The sequence below is a fragment of the Doryrhamphus excisus genome, linkage group LG9 (assembly GCF_037039965.1).
Source record: "Doryrhamphus excisus strain RoL-2023G ecotype Guam linkage group LG9, RoL_Dexc_Guam_v1.1, whole genome shotgun sequence".
In the NCBI taxonomy this organism is placed as follows: Eukaryota; Metazoa; Chordata; class Actinopteri; order Syngnathiformes; family Syngnathidae; genus Doryrhamphus; species Doryrhamphus excisus.
In genome coordinates this window covers 18,071,189-18,091,141 of record NC_136365.1, presented here as the reverse complement: position 1 = coordinate 18,091,141, position 19,953 = coordinate 18,071,189, and the positions used below count along the sequence as shown (strand labels likewise).

Here is a 19,953-nt window from a genome sequence, read left to right as displayed (position 1 = left end):
ACAGGAAAATAAATAATTTGATTAAAAATAATAATAAATAAATATTAAGGCATAAATTAAATAAATTAAAATAAAATTTAAATTATAACATTTTTAATGGACAGGAAAATAAATAATTTAATTAAAAATAATAATAAATAAATTAAATGAATGACAATAAATTAAATTACAATTATAACATTTTTAAATTAAAATAATTAAAAATAAAATTAAAATTCTAAAAATTTTTAAAATAAAACAATTAAAAATGAAATAAAACTGCATAAAATTATTTTAAAATAAGCATAATAATCCTACTGATAAAAATATTTAATAAAAATAAAATTTGACCGAATTAAATGTTTTCTACTGATTTCTGCTTCATTTTTTAAAAGCATATTCTTGGTATAAAAGTAAAAAATTTAAATGCATAAATATTTTTTTAAATCTTAATTTATTAGCATAAAATAATCGGACATGAGGAAAAAGATCAAGTGTATACTTGGTAGCGAGACCTCTGTTGGCAACCACAGGTTGAAACCTCTGGCCTTCTTCAGACGCCCTGGACATGTAGGGGGACAGATCTGGCAATGCAGGACTTGGATCCATGACTATGCAGTGTGTTAGTGATGGTACAGTGAAGAAAATAAGTATTTGAACACCCTGCTATTTTGCTATTTCTCCCACTTAGAAATCATGGAGGGGTCTGAAATTTTCATCGTAGGTGCATGTCCACTGTGAGAGAGATAAACTAAAAAGAAAAATCCAGAAATCACAATGCATGATTTTTTAACAATTTATTTGTGTGATACAGCTGCAAATAAGTATTTGAACACCTGTGTATCATCTAGAATTCTGACCCTGAAAGACCTGTTAGTCTGCCCATTAGAAGTCCACCTGCACTCCATGTATCATCCTGAATCAGATGCACCTGTTTGAGGTCGTTAGCTGCATAAAGACACCTGTCCACCCCATACAATCAGTAAGACTTTAACTTGTAACATGGCGAAGACCAAAGAGCTGTCCAAAGACACCAGAGACAAAATTGTACACCTCCACAAGGCTGGAAAGGGCTACGGAGCAATTACCAAGCAGCTTGGTGAAAAAAGGTCCACTGTTGGAGCTATCATTAGAAAATGGAAGAAGCTAAACATGACGGTCAATCTCAATCGGAGTGGAGCCCCATGCAAGATATCACCTCGTGGGGTCTCAATGATTCTAAGAAAGGTGAGGAATCAGCCCAGAACTACACGACAGGACTTGGTCAATGACCTGAAAAGAGCTGGGACCACCGTTTCCAAGGTTACTGTAGGTAATACACTAAGACGTCATGATGTGAAATCATGCATGGCACGAAAGGTTCCCCTGCTTAAACCAGCACATGTCAAGGCCCGTCTTAAGTTTGCATATGACCATTTGGATGATACAGAGGAGTCATGGGAGAAAGTTTTATGGTCAGATGAGACCAAAATAGAACTTTTTGGTCATAATTCCAATAAGCGTGTTTGGAGGAAGAAAAATGAAGAGTACAATCCGAAGAACACCATCCCTACTGTGAAGCATGGGGGTGGTAGCATCATGCTTTGGGGGTGTTTTTCTGCACATGGGACAGGACGAGTGCACTGCATTAAAGAGAGGATGACTGGGGCCGTGTATTGTGAGATTTTGGGGAACAACCTCCTTCCCTCTGTCAGAGCATTGAAGATGGGTCGTGGCTGGGTCTTCCAACACGACAACGACCCGAAGCACACAGCCAGGAAAACCAAGGAGTGGCTCCGTAAGAAGCATATCAAGGTTCTAGCATGGCCCAGCCAGTCTCCAGACCTGAACCCAATCGAAAATCTTTGGAGGGAGCTCAAACTCCGTGTTTCTCAGCGACAGCCCAGAAACCTGACTGATCTAGAGAAGATCTGTGTGGAGGAGTGGGCCAAGATCCCTCCTGCAGTGTGTGCAAACCTGGTGAAAAACTACAGGAAACGTTTGACCTCTGTAATAGCAAACAAAGGCTACTGTACCAAATATTAACATTCATTTTCTCAGGTGTTCAAATACTTATTAGCAGCTGTATCACACAAATAAATTGTTAAAAAATCATGCATTGTGATTTCTGGATTTTTCTTTTTAGTTTATCTCTCTCACAGTGGACATGCACCTACGATGAAAATTTCAGACCCCTCCATGATTTCTAAGTGGGAGAAATAGCAAAATAGCAGGGTGTTCAAATACTTATTTTCTTCACTGTATACCCTTTGTGGCCGGTCCCAGCTCAGATCTTTCAGATCTCAGGGCGAGGAAGATTATCTGCAACCTTGTAAGTCTTCCATTTTTTTCTTATTGTAAATACAGATGACATCTCCAAATATTTGTTTGCAAGAATATACACTTTTTCCCCCCCCTCAGTTAAAGTGTAGCTATTGTCACTTGTCTGATGTCGCTGGAAGCAGACTGCAAACGCAACAAGTTGGTAAAAAAGGATGTTTTTTTATTGACTTCTATTCACATGAATCAACATCCTATCAGGTCAGTATTGCACCATGCTCGCTTCGCCTTTTATTGTGCAGGAATGGACACTTAAGGACAGGGACATCATACGGGAAGACAGTGTAAGGACAAGAATGGAGGACAAGCGTCATGGTGGTTAAAAGGTGATGTTGGTACCCTTTCCATTTCACAGTATTTAAAAATTGCACACAGAAGTGGTGTGGGCCGTTTTGTTCTGTCAGTAGTAGAGTTCAAAACAAAAAAGTTGAGGTTGGTCAGAACGATTATTCAAGTAGGACAACGGGATGATGTCATCTGAGGGAAAAAAAAAAAAAAAACGTCTTCATCCCGGTTGCAAAATAGTGCCCCCTCCTGTCTTTTCCATATCAAGGAATGTTAGAAGTCCTTCGGTTGGCGTCCTCACGGCAGGAGCGCCTCACCCTCTTCGGCCCAAAGGAGGTCGAGGGCGTCGGCCTGTCGCTGCTCGCGCTGGTGTATGCGTCGTAGCCGCAGGATGTAGAGCAGGATGGCGAGCACCACCACCAGGATGCACAGGGAGAACAGGTGGTGGTTGTACACGAAGGACCAGCGCAGCCAGCTGGGGTGGCTCTGCCGCAGCGCCTCCTGCTGGAGGTCCCTGGACCCATGAAGCAGGTGAATTTACTACTAGTGCATCTGGCAACTTTACTTTTTGTGATGACTTGTGAGGACAGACGGCGAACAGCTGCGGCTGTAGGCAACCTCCTGGTGTCGTTTTTTCAGTACAAGTATTTTCACTTTGGGTTTACCAACAAGCAGTAAAAATAATTGACAGGAGAACTACATTTAGTGAGAAATAGTGTCTCTTTTTATATCATGTAAAAGCAATACAATTTAAAATGCATAAAAAATATTTAAAAAATTATTAATTCTAGTAATATGAACATTATGTTTTTATATTTAATAAAAAAAATTCAGTCAAAACTAAATGTGTGAAACAATAATCCTAATAAAAATATTTTTTAAAATACTATTTCATTTTTTTCGGCTTAAAAATTCAAAGTAAATTACAGTAAAAATAAAATTAAAATGCATACAAATATATATTTTTAATATAATCCTAATAAATTTTTTTCTATTTTGCTTGAAATTATTTTTACTTAAGTAAAATAAGTATAAAAACATACTTTTTTCCTACTAATGAAAATTTGTTTTAAAAAAATAAATGCATGTTCCACTTTTTAATGTCTTTTTCTACTTTGCTTAACATTTTTACTCAATGTAGGGTAAAAATAAAAAGGAATAAAATTTAAAAGCATAAAAATTTTTTAAATCCTATAATAAAAAAGTGCTGTTAAAAAATAAAATATTGACAAATTTTCTTCTTTTTTGTATTTCACTTTATATAAAGTACAAGTAATAACATTAAAATGTATAACCATTATCTATGAATATCCTATTAAAGATGAAAAACTTATTTTTACTTAAAAATAAATACATTAAAATGCATCAAATATTTTCTAAAGAAAAAAAAAGTTGTTATATTTATATAACATTATTTTGAAATAATAAAAACTGGTAAGTGTGTTTTTTGGAGTGAATTTGGCAGGCCATGTAAAACAATACGGTATCATGCAATTACATTGTCGTACCTGAGAGGCAGGAAGCGTGTCTTGTACAAGATGGCTCCCAGAGTCCACTGCACCTCCTTGTCGTAGACCAGCTGGGCCGTCCTCAGGCTGCGGTAGTCGCTGGGAAAGCGGAAGCCGGCGTGCAGGACCTGGTACATCCAGGCCGACTTGAAGCACTGAGACCTGCGTCACAAAGACACCCGTTGGCGCTGTTGGCCACCCCTGTCCCCCTGTCCCCGGGGAAGAACACAACAGCGGGGGACGTACTTGAGTCTGTTGATGTCGGCCTGCTGGGAGAATAGCTTGTTGTCCAGACGCTGTTTCAGTGTCGACCACTTGGTGGCGCAGAAGTCCTGCGGTCAGAAAGAGACATTGAAGTCCCGCGTTACATAAACAAGGCGTGTTTTGTGCTTACCGTGGCGGCTCGCGAGTACTTGGCGCTGTCGTACTGCCCCCCCATACGCAGCACGTCCTCCATGCAGTAGTAGAACTCAGAGAAGCCGTAGAACTCGCTGTTGCTGAAGTTGATGGGCGCCTGTCGACAGGAAGTCATGTTGATAATAATACGCGGCGCCATTGTCGTTTAAATGAGGAAACCCACCTGATACACGCCCCCTGCTGCCGACGTGGTGGCGTTGCGCAGGCCCAGGAAGGGTTGGACGGCGTCCAGGCAGCGAGCCCAGTCGCCCTGACCCCTCAGATGCAACGTGCGGTTGTCTCGGACCACCGTGTCGGACAGTGCGAAGGGCAGGCAGGGGTCCAGGTACGGTTCCTCCTCAGTGAGGCCCGTTTGAGTGCTCAGCAACCTGATTGACACGCGGCGGGACGTCGTCACAAATAGGACACGCCCCTTCCCTCCCCCAAGGCAGCGTTATTCCTTCTTAGCATAGCTAGCCATACTAACACGTATTAGCGGGCATGTACCTGTTCTTTGCCAGCGTGCTGTTGAGCAAGTGGTCCTCGTAGCGCTGGCGGGCCATGTTGCCGCCGAAGCCCAGGAAGGTGGTGACGTACACGCGGTACACGTGCTGCGTGCGCTCCACGTCGCAGCCCAGGTTAAATTCCGCCAGAACGCTCTTTCCCGCCTCTTCCTGCACCCACGGCAAGACGGGTTATTAGCTAGTTACTAGCTTGGCTGTTAGTTAGGCTAATGAGTACTGATTGAATTCATTAAGTGGTTGCTAGTTAGCTAGTTGCTAGCCCGTTAGCTAGTTATGTAAATAGCTTATGTGTTACTGACCTCTTGTGGGGAGCTGAAGGTGATGGCGCCGGGCACCTCGTATGCGATCTGTAACGAGGCTCCGCCCATATCCATGATGCCCACAGTGCGGCGGCGGCTGATTGGCTGTTGATGCTGCGAACTCGTCGTCACCTCGACAGTTGCGTCCTCTGTGGGACACAAAGACTTCTCCAGTTGGCGTCAGGCCTTAAATGGCTTTGTCGTCGAGCGTCCTCACCTTGGTCGGCGTGGTCGAAGCGGCCCAAGACGAAGTTAATACCGATCCACGCGTACACGCCTTAGAAAACACACACGTTAGCGCCTCACTCACACGGGTCAAACGCAACACAAAAAAAAGTGTAATTCACCTTCCTGTTTCCCTGAGATGACCTCAGCGTGCGACCGGGAAAACAGGAAGTCAAAGTCAAGTGGAACGTCGGTGACCAAGTCGTCCAAAATGGCCGCCTGCTGGCTGCAGGAAGAAGCCTTTTTAAACGACTGAAGACTAATGGATGGCTTTTATCTGGACTTGCGAAGAACATCGCTGCCCCCCCCCCACCTGTCTGGAAGTAGCCTCATTCCCGCCGTACACAGGATGTAGAGCGGCGTCTCCTTGTGCTTGCTTCTCGGGACGTGAGCGGCGGCGAAGCTGAGCAGAGGATAGAGGTAGTCGCTGGCCTGCGTCGGCGCCGTCGCCAGCGTGGAAATTCCTGAAATCCCAAAACACCGCGGTCAACTTTGGAATGGACAGAAGACAGACGACGCACGGATGCGCTCACCTGGTTTGATCTTCTTCACCACGGGTTTTCGGTCCGGGTCTCTCATCTGTCGGATGTCCAGCAGCGTGTGGGGGTTCCCGTTGTGGGGGGGCCAGTAGTAGACAAAAACGCGGGAGCCGCTGCTGCCGCAGTCCACCACGATGCCGTAGTTGAGGGCGGGGTCCAGCAGGTCGGTGGCTTCCATGGACTCCAAGCTGGAGAGATACCTGGAGGCCACATAGAATCCGGGTCGATAACGTTGTAGACCTGATCCGAGTCCATGTGAGAAAAACCAGCTGCCCTCATGTTGACCTCCTATATGAGAACTTATCGCAAGGAACTGTTTGCTTTCGCCATGGCGTTGTTTTAATGGAATAAATCAAACTAAAATACAGCAAAAACACTCAGCCTTTGAAGACAAATCAATGGGTAGAAAATCGGAATGTGTTCTCAGAGCCATACTGAGTATTTCTGGAATTAATAAATATGAATAAAGAGTAATTTCTATTTATATATAAATATTGCTAATATTGCACTAACCCGCCTTTGTGTTCTATGTGAAACACTTGAGGTAAACAAAAGCACCTACTTGCTAACCCGGGTCCCGTGTGCCCTCTGGGGGCCCCATAGGTGCCTCTGGTAGGACCCCAGGAGCAGCACGACGGAGGTGGCAAGGAGCAGTAAGAGCAGCTTCTGTCTGGGGGCCACGCCGCAGTACCAGGACGCCGGCAGGCACCACAACGTGATCCTGGAACACCCGCACACTTCATTCATATAACGGCCATTTTGGACAACACATTAAAAACTGACAGGGGTGCGTTACCTTGCCATATGTCCGCAGAGTTTTCAAGCACTCGTTGTCACAGTCGTCACCTCATGGCGCCGTCAGCCTCACTTTGGGTCCCACCCACACCTGGGGACACTCACCTGTGTTCTGGCTTTGTATCACTGTACGGGATGAATATATCACATATTAACCCAATCTAACCTTTAACCTCATTGAGCTTCATAATATGGTCACATGACAGCCACGTCACACTTTCCATCAATCATCTTTAAGATTGTCATTAAGGTGGTGATACACAACGACGTGGTTATATTAGCAAAACACTAAAAATATGTTCATTTGGCGTCCAGTTGTGTAGCTAAGCTAGCATTAGCTAACAACACCGCTAACGTTAAGTGTAGACATATGGTGTTGTGTTGAATTTAAACCTACCCAAAGGAGTCGATCCTCTGCTATGACGATACAGGCCGACACTTGTCGTTTCTTCGGAAAAAATACACTACTAACAGATATATTCACTTGCAACAATGAATAGTTTTAAAAGAAGGCGACAAAGACGACTGTAAGGATTGCAAACGCCCACTTCCTGTCGGCACGACGTCATTGCGTCATCGAGTACGTGGCCCAATTGGAGTGCTGCATTAAGGGACAGTCGGATAAAGCGGGTTGTAGTACCAAAGTAAACGAATGTGGAATATTGTTACTATGAAGGCACACATGTACAAAGAAATGCATATAAATGTGATGCTAAATATGAAATTCACTACATTGCTATTTTGTCCTAAGCAGCAAATTGTTGTTTTAAGACACGGTGGTAAGCAGTCACAAAGTTATAATTACACAAACGGCACCAAAAGCAATAAACTCTGTAATTTTGGTAGCATAATAACATTTTGGTTGGTTTTGTGAACATGAAAATTAATGAATGTCATGCTTATTTTTATATTTTAATCTGCCCGCCTTTCTGTATTGCCAAAATAACCAATGGCAAGGACTGGAAGTAATTGCCAGGAATACTATCCAATCATCTGCTAGATATCTATGACATCCCGCCCAGGTAGATAACATTTCCCGGATGTTCATTCACACATGATAGACCCGCCAAGTGTGTCGGTGTCCGGCGGTGGTGTGGTGAAGACTGCGGATAGGGGGGCCGCTTGTTTGTTGTTTTTAAGACCGTTCCCTCCGCCGTCTTAATGGAAGCGGGCGGCTTCGTGTCCCGGCGAACGTCCCTGGAGGCACCGGGTATAGACAACCGAGTTGCAGGCGTCGGTACCGGGGCAGAGATTCGATGGCTGGGTGGCAGACTTCTGGGCACCACTGGAGGCTTCGTTGGGGTGTTGCCAACAAGAGTATCAGGGGAGCACGACTTTGCCCCGGCGTTGCACCGGACAACATCCGAGAGCTCTTCTTCGAACGAGGCAGAAGTGGACTATGAAGGACTGCCTCACGGAGCAACCACCGGCACACACATGCTAGCTGGAGCCGTGGCTGGAATCATGGAGCACTGTCTCATGTACCCTATCGACTGCGTGAAGGTATTACTACACACAAGGACACAATTTGACTCATTTAAAATATTTCAGGTTTTTATTTAATATATAAGGAAGTTGCGTAAAACCGATAGGCCGCGACACAAGCCTATGCTCGAGTGTGTCGTAAGCTAGCAAGCTTGGTAACCTTGCTGTCAGAGGTCAGTTAACTGTTAGCTTGCAATAAACGACAAGTACACGGTTGAGTAAGTGAATATATACATATTGATACGCTTTTTGAAACGCACAATGTATATTTACACACACAACGTGATAGTTACAACAGTCACTCAACGGGTCAGCAGGTTTGACAGTTGTTTGCTAAGTTAGCATGCGTTCGCTAGCTACAGAAAGTAGGCTAGCTTACATCCATGATCGGAAATCCTGCTGTAAACTTTTTATTGCTGCGCGTTTATTGTTTTATTGTGACTCCGTTGTAGCATTTATTGGCCGAATTTAGCTGCGTTACACCGAGAAGTTGTTACTGCCGCACAAAACAACCGCTGGGTTGACTGTACTTTTTGAATGGGGCAGGAATCATTCGTATAATGCTTCGGCTATCGTTTTAAATACTACCATTTGACGATATAATTTTATGATTCAATGTAAAGAGGCGATGCTCACAGACTGGAAAGCGGTCATATTTCAGTGATTGTAAATAAGCACCTTGACAGCCATATATTCTATGACTTGTTGAGTGAGACAGATTTCATAACTAGTGTGTCTACTTATGCAACCATAAGCATTTACCCCATATACAGCGGGCCGTTACTTTAACTCCAACAACTGTTCATTTTGTTTATTTGGACTTGAAGGGGTCACTCAGTGGCCCCAACATTAGGTACACCGGTTATGACATCATTTACTGCTCTATTTTCTATTTTCTAGTTCCATGCAATGGTGGCTCTTGCAGGAACAGTGACGCAGTACAGTCCTGCACAATCATGAACATGAAATTCATGTCAAAATTGTCCGCAAACCTGCTAAGGCCAGGCTTAAAGTCCAAATTCTTAAATTGTCATCCCTCAGAGCAGCTCCCCACTGAAGTATGACCACAGCTGCTTGGTTGTATTCCACATTAATAACATTCAAGTCTAGCTGGCACTTGGTAGACGCAGTAAAATGAGACCAAGCCCAAATTAGTACATAGGAAAGGATTGAGCTCATGTAATAGAACTAGCCGATTTGTTGTCCACTTAATGTTGAAGTAGACGTGAGCTTACATAAAAAAAAGTGCTCCGAATTCCATATTAAAAGTGAAAGATGTTAGGTATTTCTTGCGACATGCATTTACTCTGTAATCAAAGACAAGCACAAGTCACAAAAGGCAATATATTCAGCGATCCAGACATGCAGGGCACCTCCACAAGCCTTGGTAGTGTGCATTGGTACAACCGCTGTGTGGGGCGATATGCGGAGGCTTGCAAAACACCCCCACACACATGCAGACCAATAGTGAGAGTCATGATAGCAATAGTGCTAAGAAGACACAGCCTGGGGCCTCTTTTATATGTAAACCCGGGGTGTCCAAAGTGTGTCCCGGGGGCCATTTGCCAGACCATTTGTGGCACTTTGCAGAAATAACAATAAAGAAAGAAAAAAATGTAGCAAGAAGGCATGTAATGTAACAAATGTAGGCAATGTAACAAAAAAGAAGAAGAAATAACAAAGATTTGTCGTTACCTAAACGTTACCTAAACTATAGACTTAGTCGAGAAATGGCTAAGCCATTAGGAGCAAAGCAGAAGGTGAGTTCAACGGCCAGTACCAGGAAGTCAAGTAAGATCTTTTTAGCTTCCGGATGGAAGAAACTTCGGTCGTTAAAGTTTCCACCCTGAACAGTGCGTCAGAGAATACTCTTCATTCTTTCCTCGTAGCTTGGAGCGCTTATGCTAAAGTTCATCTTTCAGTCAATTCTTCTTGTTGTCGACAGGTTCAAATTGTGTTTTCAAGGTTTTTGAGCAAGCAGTAAGAGAAATTATGTGTATTTTGAATGTGGGGGTATTTTTTCCATTGGTGTGACTTTGTGACAAGATGAAGTCAGAGTTTTTAGTTTCTATTTCGGACATGTTGAAGTGGCCATATTGTGTGTCAAGGATGTGTGTGAGTCCCCCATTGTTAACTTTCTGGATGCTGTGTACCATTTTTCAACGTGTGTGTGTGTACTCTCGTGCGTCAGTCCTGTCGTGACGCTAGCGTGCCAGATAAACCAAGTTTGGACGCTGCGCACACTCAGGATGACTGGATACATTCCACCCGAGTTCCTGTTTCCCAGAAACTCAGATTGGATATTTCCTAGACTTTACTCAGCCACAGACATTTCAGCATTGCGCCACTTGGACTTGTTCTGGAGCTAAAGTCCATAGTTGAACTCCAAATGAACTTTGACCTTGCACATTTTTTTTTACCATGAACTGTCAGTGTTGCCAATGGGACTGCGGGTTGTGACAGTGGGTTGCATGAGGGCCATGGGGTCTAATTTACATAATTGAAAATGTTAGATGAAAAATTAAAGCCCTTGGCAGAAATTGTGTACTGAATGTCAGGTATTCAGCCTGTCATGAGCTCTTTATGGCAAAGGCAAACAAGCTTTCTCTCTTATTTGTTGCGCTGCATAAGCTAAGCTGTATGGCTGGCGTCTTCGTAGGCTTCCCAGACACCGTCTCAGCAATGCTGATCCACGCTATGTTTGTTGACAAGTGAGCTCAGAGGTGTGCAGGTAATCGCAGCTATTTTTAGTACGAAAGTCATCCCTCGCAATATCCCATTCCGATTATTGCTCCCTCTCTATTTTTAATAAATGATTGCTGTTTTGTTGTAGAATATGGCCTATTATTAGTCAAAACACATAGAAATACAAAAGATACATAGCAATCTGGTCACTAGACATTACCTTAACGTCACATGACGTCAGCCACGGCCTGTTAAGAATTGAGCAATATAAATTAATAAACGATGAATATTAGGAGTGTAAAGGTGACTATATGGTTGTTATTACATGTCTACAGCACTCTAATGTTTTAAAAAAAAACATATTTAGAAGGTCATAAACAGGTTTTCTATGCTCTGAGCTACTATTAACATTGAATCATATATCACGGAAAATGTATTTATTGTCGTAGGGGTCTGGGATCAGTGAACTACGATAAACGAGGGAAGACTGTATTGGATTTATCGATTTAGCATCATCATTGCTCAAATCATCCCGAACATCATTCGTAAATCCCTAATTGTGGTGTAGACCTAATACAAATGAATGAATACAAGTAAACAATATAATAATAATGAGTTTTATCTCTCGGCAGACGCGCATGCAGAGCCTTCATCCCGAGCCGGGCGCCCGTTACCGCAACGTGATGGACGCCCTGCGGCAGATCGTGCGCACCGAGGGCGTGTGGCGGCCCATCCGAGGCGTTAACGTGCTGGCAGTGGGGGCGGGGCCCGCCCACGCGCTCTACTTTGCTTGCTATGAGAAGATCAAGGTCACACTGAGTGACGCCGTCCACCCCGGCGCCAACAGCCACTTTGCCAACGGTCAGTGTGAAGTGTCACATGATTCGGTTGCGGCGTCGTTGTCTTTAGCGTGTCTGCTGTGTGTTTTTGTGTAGGTGTGGCGGGCTGCATGGCGACGGTGCTCCATGACGCCGTCATGAACCCAGCTGAAGGTAAACAAATACACTTCCACAACCCCATCAATCCATTCTTCACGCTTTATGTAATTTCTCATTAGAACACACGGGGGCGGCAAAGTACAGTTTTGTTATTCCAATGCAACAGCTTTACTGAGTGGGGTTTTCATATAGAAATATTGAAGCAGTGTAAATATGAAATGGGTTGTTAAGATTACATGTAATTTTCATTGAAACATGAAGGAGAATGTAAAGAATTAAAATTGACTGATTTGATAGTTTTCTACTCACTTCCTCCTGAGTGTTCCCACCTTCCTGTCGACAACCCGGATTCTGGTCACCTATTGTCTCTTTGTCCTCCAGTGGTCAAGCAGCGCATTCAGATGTTCAACTCCCCATACCGTGGTGTTCTGGACTGCGTGGGCGCCACGCTGCGGCAGGAGGGCCCGGCGGCGTTCTACCGCAGCTATACCACCCAGCTGACCATGAACGTGCCCTTCCAGGCGCTCCACTTCATGACCTACGAGTACCTGCAGGAGGTGCTCAACCCACACAGAAACTACAACCCCACCTCCCACGTGGTGTCGGGGGCGCTGGCCGGAGCGCTGGCCGCCGCCGCCACTACACCACTTGACGTCTGCAAGACGCTGCTGAACACACAGGAAGCGGCCGCCGTGCACGTCATCCAAGCGGAGGTGGGAGGAGCGGCTGCCGCCCGTCAGATCTCCGGTCTGGGCGAGGCTTTTCGGATGGTGTATAGGACGGGTGGCGTGGGGGCCTTCTTCAAGGGAGTCCAGGCCCGCATCATTTACCAGATGCCGTCTACGGCCATCAGCTGGTCCGTGTACGAGTTCTTCAAGTATGCCATCACCAACCGGCAGCACAAGAGGCGACTGCGTGGAGACTGCGACAAATGAAGGGTCCTTTACCCGCTGGAACCTCTCACCCACGACGCTGCTCTCAGGCGTCAAAAAGTTGGAAGAACCCCCGCCCCCCACACAAACGTGTTTTTGGTACATTTTAGTACACAATAATAGTAAACAATAATCATGCTTCCAGCAGAAAAACACCTTCAAGCGTTTTCTCATTTTAATTCAAATCCAAATTAGCTGCTAAATTTAAGATTTTCCCCTCTCGAGCCAAGCCGTTAGCAGCGAACGCTATAGCCTGGAAGTAACGTTTGGTTGAACGTAACATCACTCACGCCTTGCCTTCAGTTAGCCGCCACACAGCCAACGCACAACTCTCACTCTTACGTGGATGACTTTATTTTTTTGGAAGCCATACAGCCATGTAAATAATACTCAAAATAGAAACATATATTTAAACGACGCTCTAAACCACTAGCTAACTTGTCTAGGGACTAGTCTGTCTTTTCTTGAGCTGTGCTCTGGGAAGTTGAAATATGAGCGGAGGAGCTCACTGATGTTCTACCGAGTTGTAAAAGAAGGTTTGCAAGCCAAAGAGCCCCAATAGACGAGAACTAACATGTAATGTGGAAAACAAGACGCTTGATTGAACGCTGCTCAAAAGCGACACCTGTATTTTTGTTTGCTTGTAAATAAAGTCGCTAAGGCGGCTCCTCGCAGAAGCAGGGTCTTCTCTTGGTGCTCCAAGACTCAATTCCACTTTGTTCACGCCTCTTTTTTTATTTTTTGACTACATAACTACTGAACTGCAGCACATTCAGCTCTTTCTAATATCTGACTGCCTTAGTTTTCAAATATTAGAAACAGCCCCCACAGCTATACAAAATATTTACTTAGTTTCCTTCAATTGTATGTTTGATGTGTGTCTTATTTGGCTTGTTTTCAGGTTTAAGTAGCAGGTACATGAAGGTAAGTGGTGTTTATGCAGGGTGATACTCACGTGTGTCCAGCAGAGGGTGTCGTTGTTTAATTTAAGATCTCTGTTTACGATACATGGGTGTTTTCTGTCGTAATGGATATTTTTGACAGCACAAGTAAATGTTGCATTTGGTGGGGGCTGCATGACAGTATAACATGTTTAAGAGGACAATACCCCTCTTAAGGCAGCAAAGGGCCATCAAGCACAAGTAACACTGCACGTTTTACTTTTGTTTTGGTCATGTTTTCTGTCGTATCTATTAACGCTATACAATGATTTTGCAGATTATGATATTGCTAACACTGCTTCACTTCTTTTTTACTGAAGAATATGGTTTCAACTATAGATTACTTGTATTTTCCTTATTTCCTACGAGGCCAATAAATGGTTTCTGTTTTACTATTGGTGTTCAAAATCCAAGATGGCGTCGCCGGGCGCGTGCCGCGTAGCTATAGCAAAGTGAATGAAGATTAATGGATTTTTTTTTCTTGTCAGCTGCGGGCGACGATGGAAAGATTAGGAAGTGGTCCCCACATTGGAACATTCATCACAGCAGGGCAGGAGGATTGTGTTTCCTCACACGACTTCGGAGGGGGACATGTTTGCGTGTCCTCCACCTCCATTTGTCTCCTGTTCCATCCACGCGCCAAATGTTGACCTTGGCTGCGACCTCAGCTGCCGCCATGCGGCCCTCCAGGCTGGGGGTGGAGGCAGCGCGTGACCTCGGACTTCCTGTCCGAAGTACTATCAGATCAGCTTTCCAGCCGGGAGGTAAAGTGAGACATGATGGGCAACGCTTGGACAAGAAGACCCTGCAGGTAAACAGCAACTGGACACGCCCCCCCCCCCCCCCCCCCCACAAGATACTAGCAAAAGTAACAAACATATTGCTCGGGACGTTTTAGGTTTACAAAATCATTTTGCAATCGTGTAGTTTTGTATTAACTCAGCACGGTTTTAAATTTTGTTTTTTTGCATAACATTATTTTGTTACACTATAATATAAAATATCCTTAGTGTAGTTTTTGTGCCATAGTGCTAGCCAAAGTATTTGTTCTTGTTTTTGCGTAATACAAACTAACACTTTATTTTGTGCAACAAAAATATATGTTTTGTTTTTTTACATAATGACAAAAACAAAAAATAGGTTGTAATTTTTGTGTAATCTTGATAGCAAAAAAGCCTTGCTTTAAGAAACAAAGTAATTTTGCTCCCTGACAGACAGAACTTGGTGATATACTTACTTTGCACTATAAACAACCTCGCTGACAAAGTTGTTTGGTTATGAGTGAATAATTGGGTTTTGCTCTTGTAAAATTGATCCTGTAATAGCCTATTTGCCTTACAAACAAACAAATCAAATATGTAGTTTTTACATAACATAACTAAATTCCTCTAAGATGCAGACAAAATAGGTTTAATCTTTTTGGGTATACTACAGCTACAGACCAAAAACTTAAACCGCTTCTTAAATCTTTGCCAAAAACGTAGGTTTCTTAAACTTTTGTCTAAGTCTGTGTGGCTAGCATAGCCTTATTCCTGATGCTAGCATTAGCTTGTGTTTACTGCTGTTCGCGCGTAGACCGTGACGTCAGGACAAGATGGCGACAGAGGTGAATTTACATCAATGCCGTGAATCACCAATGGGAGGGAAGCACGGCTTTGATAGACAGTTGATGAATAGGGGGCGTGTATGAGTGCGTTACCATGACCACCTCTGCCTGGAACTTTCCAGAGCGACAATGAAGAGCAGCCTGTCGAGCTTTGGAAACTTCGTCGAAGGGGTGGGGCTTACACAGGAAGGGCGGAGTCTACGATAGTAGAGGAGTGATATTCTCCTTTCCCTTTTTCATCCATCCCAAAGTAAACTTTTTGTATCTTTAGTACAGGGTGTGCAGGGCTGCAAAATGACAAATGTGTTTCATATTCTTTGCATTTAATACATAAAAATAATACTAATAATAATAATATGCAACAACTGAAAAAAAATAGTAGTCATAAAAACATATACATTAAATAAGATTTAAAAAATACATAAATATGAAAATTTGGAAAAACATGATTTTCTTTAATTTGTAAAAAAGTCAACATGAATAAATAAAATAATTTTAAAACAATTATAAGTAACAACACAATAATTATGTAAAAACACAAATCCAATATTCAAAAGCACAATCAGTCAATATGTAAAAACTAGGGCTGTCAATTGAAAAAAAATCGACCTTGATTAATCTCATTTTGTCTGTAGTTAACTTGTAATTAATCACATATCTTTTGATCTATAAGTGTACCTTTGTCTTCTTTATCCAAATCTCTGTTTATGAAAACGCAGCTCAATATGGAATACAAATGTATAAAAACCAAACAGTTGAAGAATAGGAAAATAAATTAGATCATGAATAAGTGGTAAGAAAAATAAATGTCCACATTTCCTGAATTCCAAATTTTTTGTGTCAAAATTCCCATTTTCCATATTCCACATTTGTCAATTGACTTTAATCATTCCAACATTTTGGGGGGATTTGCTCCATTGTCAGTGTTTTTGTGTAATGTTTTCATAGTATTTGATCTATAGAATTTGCAGAAAGCAGATTTTGTGTTCCTCAAAAGGCACCCAGGCCCAACTTTGGAGACCCCTGCTTTATCAGCTGCTGATGATTTTTTGGTACTTTTTCTCTCCCAGCTGCAGCTGATAAACGATCCTAATGACTTTTACAGAAACACGCCTGCCAGTGAATTTATGTGTGTTTGGCACATTGGGATAAATCTCTTGGACACAAACGTGCTGCTATCTTCCCAGGAACGCCATGTTTTTGCCCCAGAAAGCCGCGGCGCTCGCAGGATAAATGTGGACGACCGTGCAAATATTTACAGAAGACTGATGGACGAGCCAAAGGAGCGTCTCGACTTGGCCGCCCTCGCGCTCTCCCACCGCGGACACGGGAAACCATCGAGAGAAGCTAAACCAAACATTCCCGTCCGCGCTGAAATCTATTAGGTGCTGTCAGGAAGTCTGACGGGAGACGACGATGAGCAGAACGCTTCTAAATGCAGCGCTGGCATCCCATAATAGCTGGGATCCACTCTGTGGAGATGATACACTGATGGTGTCAGATATTAACTGCAAATACTATCTTTACAGGGCCCCTAGATGAGGCAAAAGTGACTTTTTGATGTGTGTGTTTAACATGAAGGGGGGGGGGGACAGGCTTCGCCACACATCCTAAAAGGAAACCCATTCAAGTCAACTGCCAACTGTTGTTGTTTTGACCCTTAGCTTGATAAGCCAGGCCGATTTAGGCGCTCACTGCTTGTTTGAAATACACCATAGCATATGTGGTACCATAGCATAGTAACTGTCAATATCACTGTATCTGTATTGACAGTTACTATGGTAACTGATATTGACATATAGTAACTGTCAATATTACTATATTGACACTTAGTAACTGTCAATATTACTATATTGACAGTTAATATGGTACCCATTATGTCATTGTATGGTCATATCACCTCGTACTTCGGTACGTGACAAAAAAAAAAGAAACTATATTAGGAAAGCAGGAAGTGAACAAATGTAACAGTTACTGATTGTAAAAGTACCAGATGGAGGGGTAGGATTTAATAAGCTTAATAAGCTAATAAGCTCCTTTTGGACATGTGGAACTGTGAACTGATTATGGGATGCATTCAATTGTAATCTGATGCATGTTCAAATGAAATAATACCATTACCAAAAGGCTTCACTACACATCTTAAAATCACACCCAGAGCTCTGCCTACTATCTGTCAGTCAGTCAGTCAGGTGGGAGCTTACAGTTTGTTTTTCTTCAGCTAGGGTAACCTAGCATAATGTTGTTGTTGATGTAGCGTTAGCACTGTTTGCTTGCTACGCTATGCTAGTGTCGCTAACATTTGCGTCCTTTATAGGTCCCCTTTAAAGGTTTAAATAAAGATTAAGACGTTTGATGTGGCCCACCCTTGACAGACCTGTGTTTGTGTACATCACCTGAGGGCCCGCCTCCTTATCAGATCTTCAATAATCCTCCATTATTTCTGTCTTGTCCCACACAGATCATCCAAAGATCTCAGTTTGAGCAAGGAGACCATCAGACTGCCGGCATGGGTATGTATGAATGTCTGTGTGTGTGTGGGGGGGGGGGGTACTTTTGGATTTCTCCTTCTTTTTATGGTGCTTTGGAATTGTTTGAGAAGCACACTGTTTAGTCAGATGTTTCCAGAAGCTGGTGACACATATAGAGGGAGTCCAATTAGAGCACAACAGGAGGGACAAATGATGCATAATTGATGCCCCTCCCCTCTAATTGACACCCTCCACTTCCATCTTGTTAATAATTGACCTGCACTTGTTTGTTAGTCAATGACAAACATCAAATTAGCATCTCATACACTCTTAAAAATGCTGGGTTATTTTTTTGACCCAATCGCTGGGTTGAGCCTGTTGGGTCATTTAATTGGGTTATTTTTATTGAGTTGGGTATTCTGAGAACCCAATTCGCTGGGTTATCTCTGTTGGGTGCTGAGTTATTTGCTGCTGGGTTGTGATTTCCATTATATTGTGCTGGGTTATTTTGGACAACCCAGAGCGTTGGGTAGAATTTTGGACATGCGCAACAAAGCCCCGCCCACAAACTTACTTCGTTCGGACCCCACATTTCATCTGAGGAGACCAATTTCAGCACGGAGCAAGGTTTGTTACATTCCCACTATTGTTTTACAGTATAAATGACTTTATATTATTATATAACGCTTCATAAACGTGTTAAAATGTAAGTTCGTGAAGCACTGTTGAGTACTAGCTTGAGGAATCGATCGGTAACCTTAGCAAACTTCCATTCCCTCCAAAAGTGGCAAGCGAACACATTCGCTGGCGAGCTATGTAGGAACCAAACTATGTTGTTGAAATTACAAGAGACATGTGTGATAGTTATGAGGACAACGTCAGTTATCTCGTCAATTTGCCATTTTATGTGATATCAAGTTAAAGAATCTCGTGAATTAATACGAGCGTGCTGATGAACCTGTGTTTTTTTAAGCTAGACTGCTGCATGCTAGCGGGCTTCCGTTAGCCACCGATAGTCCACTGTATACTAATCAGTTTGGGCGCGAATTCGACGACAGTTTTGTAAGTTGCATATAAATGTTTGGACTACTGAATCTTATTTCATTTCATGGTATGTTTGTTCTTATGGACCCTCTTTGTGATGTTTCAGTTCGCTGAAAAGTATCTATGGATGAGTTTGTCAGTTCCAAATTGACTGAGTGGCAGCTACCGGGGATGATTGAAAGGTAAGTCATCTTCATGCCTTCATTTTATGGGTATTGTTTTACAGTAGCTACTGTGCCTGCTATATGTTATAGACATAAGAAATGGTGGTGGGTCAGTCACTGTTGCTTGTACCAATACCCAAATTTTTAACAGGGTGAGCCATCTTGTGATTCCAATATACGTATATTGCTGTTATATCAGCCTGCAAGTCAAAGTTTGCTCACCACTGCTCGAGACAATGATGACAAACCCTCTATGGTACACATTATGATCCCAATTGGTAAAAAAAAATGTTTGGGGTGTGTTTTTGTGTTTTAATATAGACCAAGTAAACATAATCGAGACATTTTCTCAATATTATTTTAGGGTTGATTGCAATACGACAACACTGCACAGTAGTGGAACATATTGAAAACAGTTTTATCTAAAATTGTAATATATTATAATATTTAAAACTCATGTTCTCAACAATCTGGTAATGACACCCATAATTGTCCTACAGATGCCAGGGGAGAAGTTGCCCATGACGCTGCTGCCCATCCTGCTCCCTCCGCCTGTGTTTAAAAAGGGCAGGAAATTGGCCCGGGCGAGTATTCAGGAGGTGAAGAGAGCCTTCATCGATGTTAAGCTGGTAAGTAATTTACCTTTCAACAGAAATTAAAATGTAAATGAATTGTGACATGACTCCAGTTGTTCTTTTACACAGTTTTAAAGCAGGACTCTTTTTATGAGGAGCGACTTGAAAAGATTGTATTTCGTGGAATGTGTGACAGCGTAACATATGGCTGTTTCTCATTTCATGAAGCACTATTCTTACAAG

General features: G+C 42.8%; 2 protein-coding genes across 2 annotated transcripts; one reads left to right on the top strand and one right to left on the bottom strand.

Annotated features, from left to right (window-relative positions):
* Positions 1–2,457: 2,457 nt before the first annotated feature.
* LOC131129248 (ectonucleoside triphosphate diphosphohydrolase 4-like) lies at positions 2,458–7,420 on the bottom strand. Its single transcript, XM_058072574.2, has 14 exons — positions 7,267–7,420; positions 6,871–6,995; positions 6,637–6,795; positions 6,069–6,274; positions 5,849–5,999; positions 5,658–5,761; positions 5,528–5,587; positions 5,311–5,459; positions 4,995–5,161; positions 4,672–4,876; positions 4,486–4,605; positions 4,338–4,423; positions 4,092–4,253; positions 2,458–3,097 (listed from the first exon to the last, which is right to left on the bottom strand). Exons 2-14 carry the CDS (start codon positions 6,876–6,878, stop codon positions 2,881–2,883), a joined length of 1,794 nt encoding a protein of 597 aa, XP_057928557.2. The 5' UTR covers positions 6,879–6,995; positions 7,267–7,420; the 3' UTR covers positions 2,458–2,880.
* A 489-nt stretch (positions 7,421–7,909) lies between these two features.
* LOC131141514 (mitoferrin-2-like) lies at positions 7,910–13,623 on the top strand. The gene is made up of 4 exons (XM_058091603.2): positions 7,910–8,372; positions 11,672–11,900; positions 11,975–12,031; positions 12,359–13,623. Exons 1-4 carry the CDS (start codon positions 8,031–8,033, stop codon positions 12,910–12,912), a joined length of 1,182 nt encoding a protein of 393 aa, XP_057947586.2. The 5' UTR covers positions 7,910–8,030; the 3' UTR covers positions 12,913–13,623.
* Positions 13,624–19,953: the final 6,330 nt, after the last annotated feature.

Bases quoted from the DNA above. Each gene is read 5' to 3' on its own strand.
- LOC131129248 (XM_058072574.2), bottom strand. The intron at 5,588-5,657 runs GTGAATTACACT...GTGTTTTCTAAG, and splicing joins CATCTCAGGGAAACAGGAAG to GCGTGTACGCGTGGATCGGT. The intron at 5,162-5,310 runs GTCAGTAACACA...CCGTGGGTGCAG, and splicing joins CCTTCAGCTCCCCACAAGAG to GAAGAGGCGGGAAAGAGCGT.
- LOC131141514 (XM_058091603.2), top strand. From the start codon at position 8,031: ATGGAAGCGGGCGGCTTCGTGTCCCGGCGAACGTCCCTGGAGGCACCG. The intron at 11,901-11,974 runs GTCAGTGTGAAG...GTTTTTGTGTAG, and splicing joins CAACAGCCACTTTGCCAACG to GTGTGGCGGGCTGCATGGCG. The intron at 12,032-12,358 runs GTAAACAAATAC...TTTGTCCTCCAG, and splicing joins CGTCATGAACCCAGCTGAAG to TGGTCAAGCAGCGCATTCAG.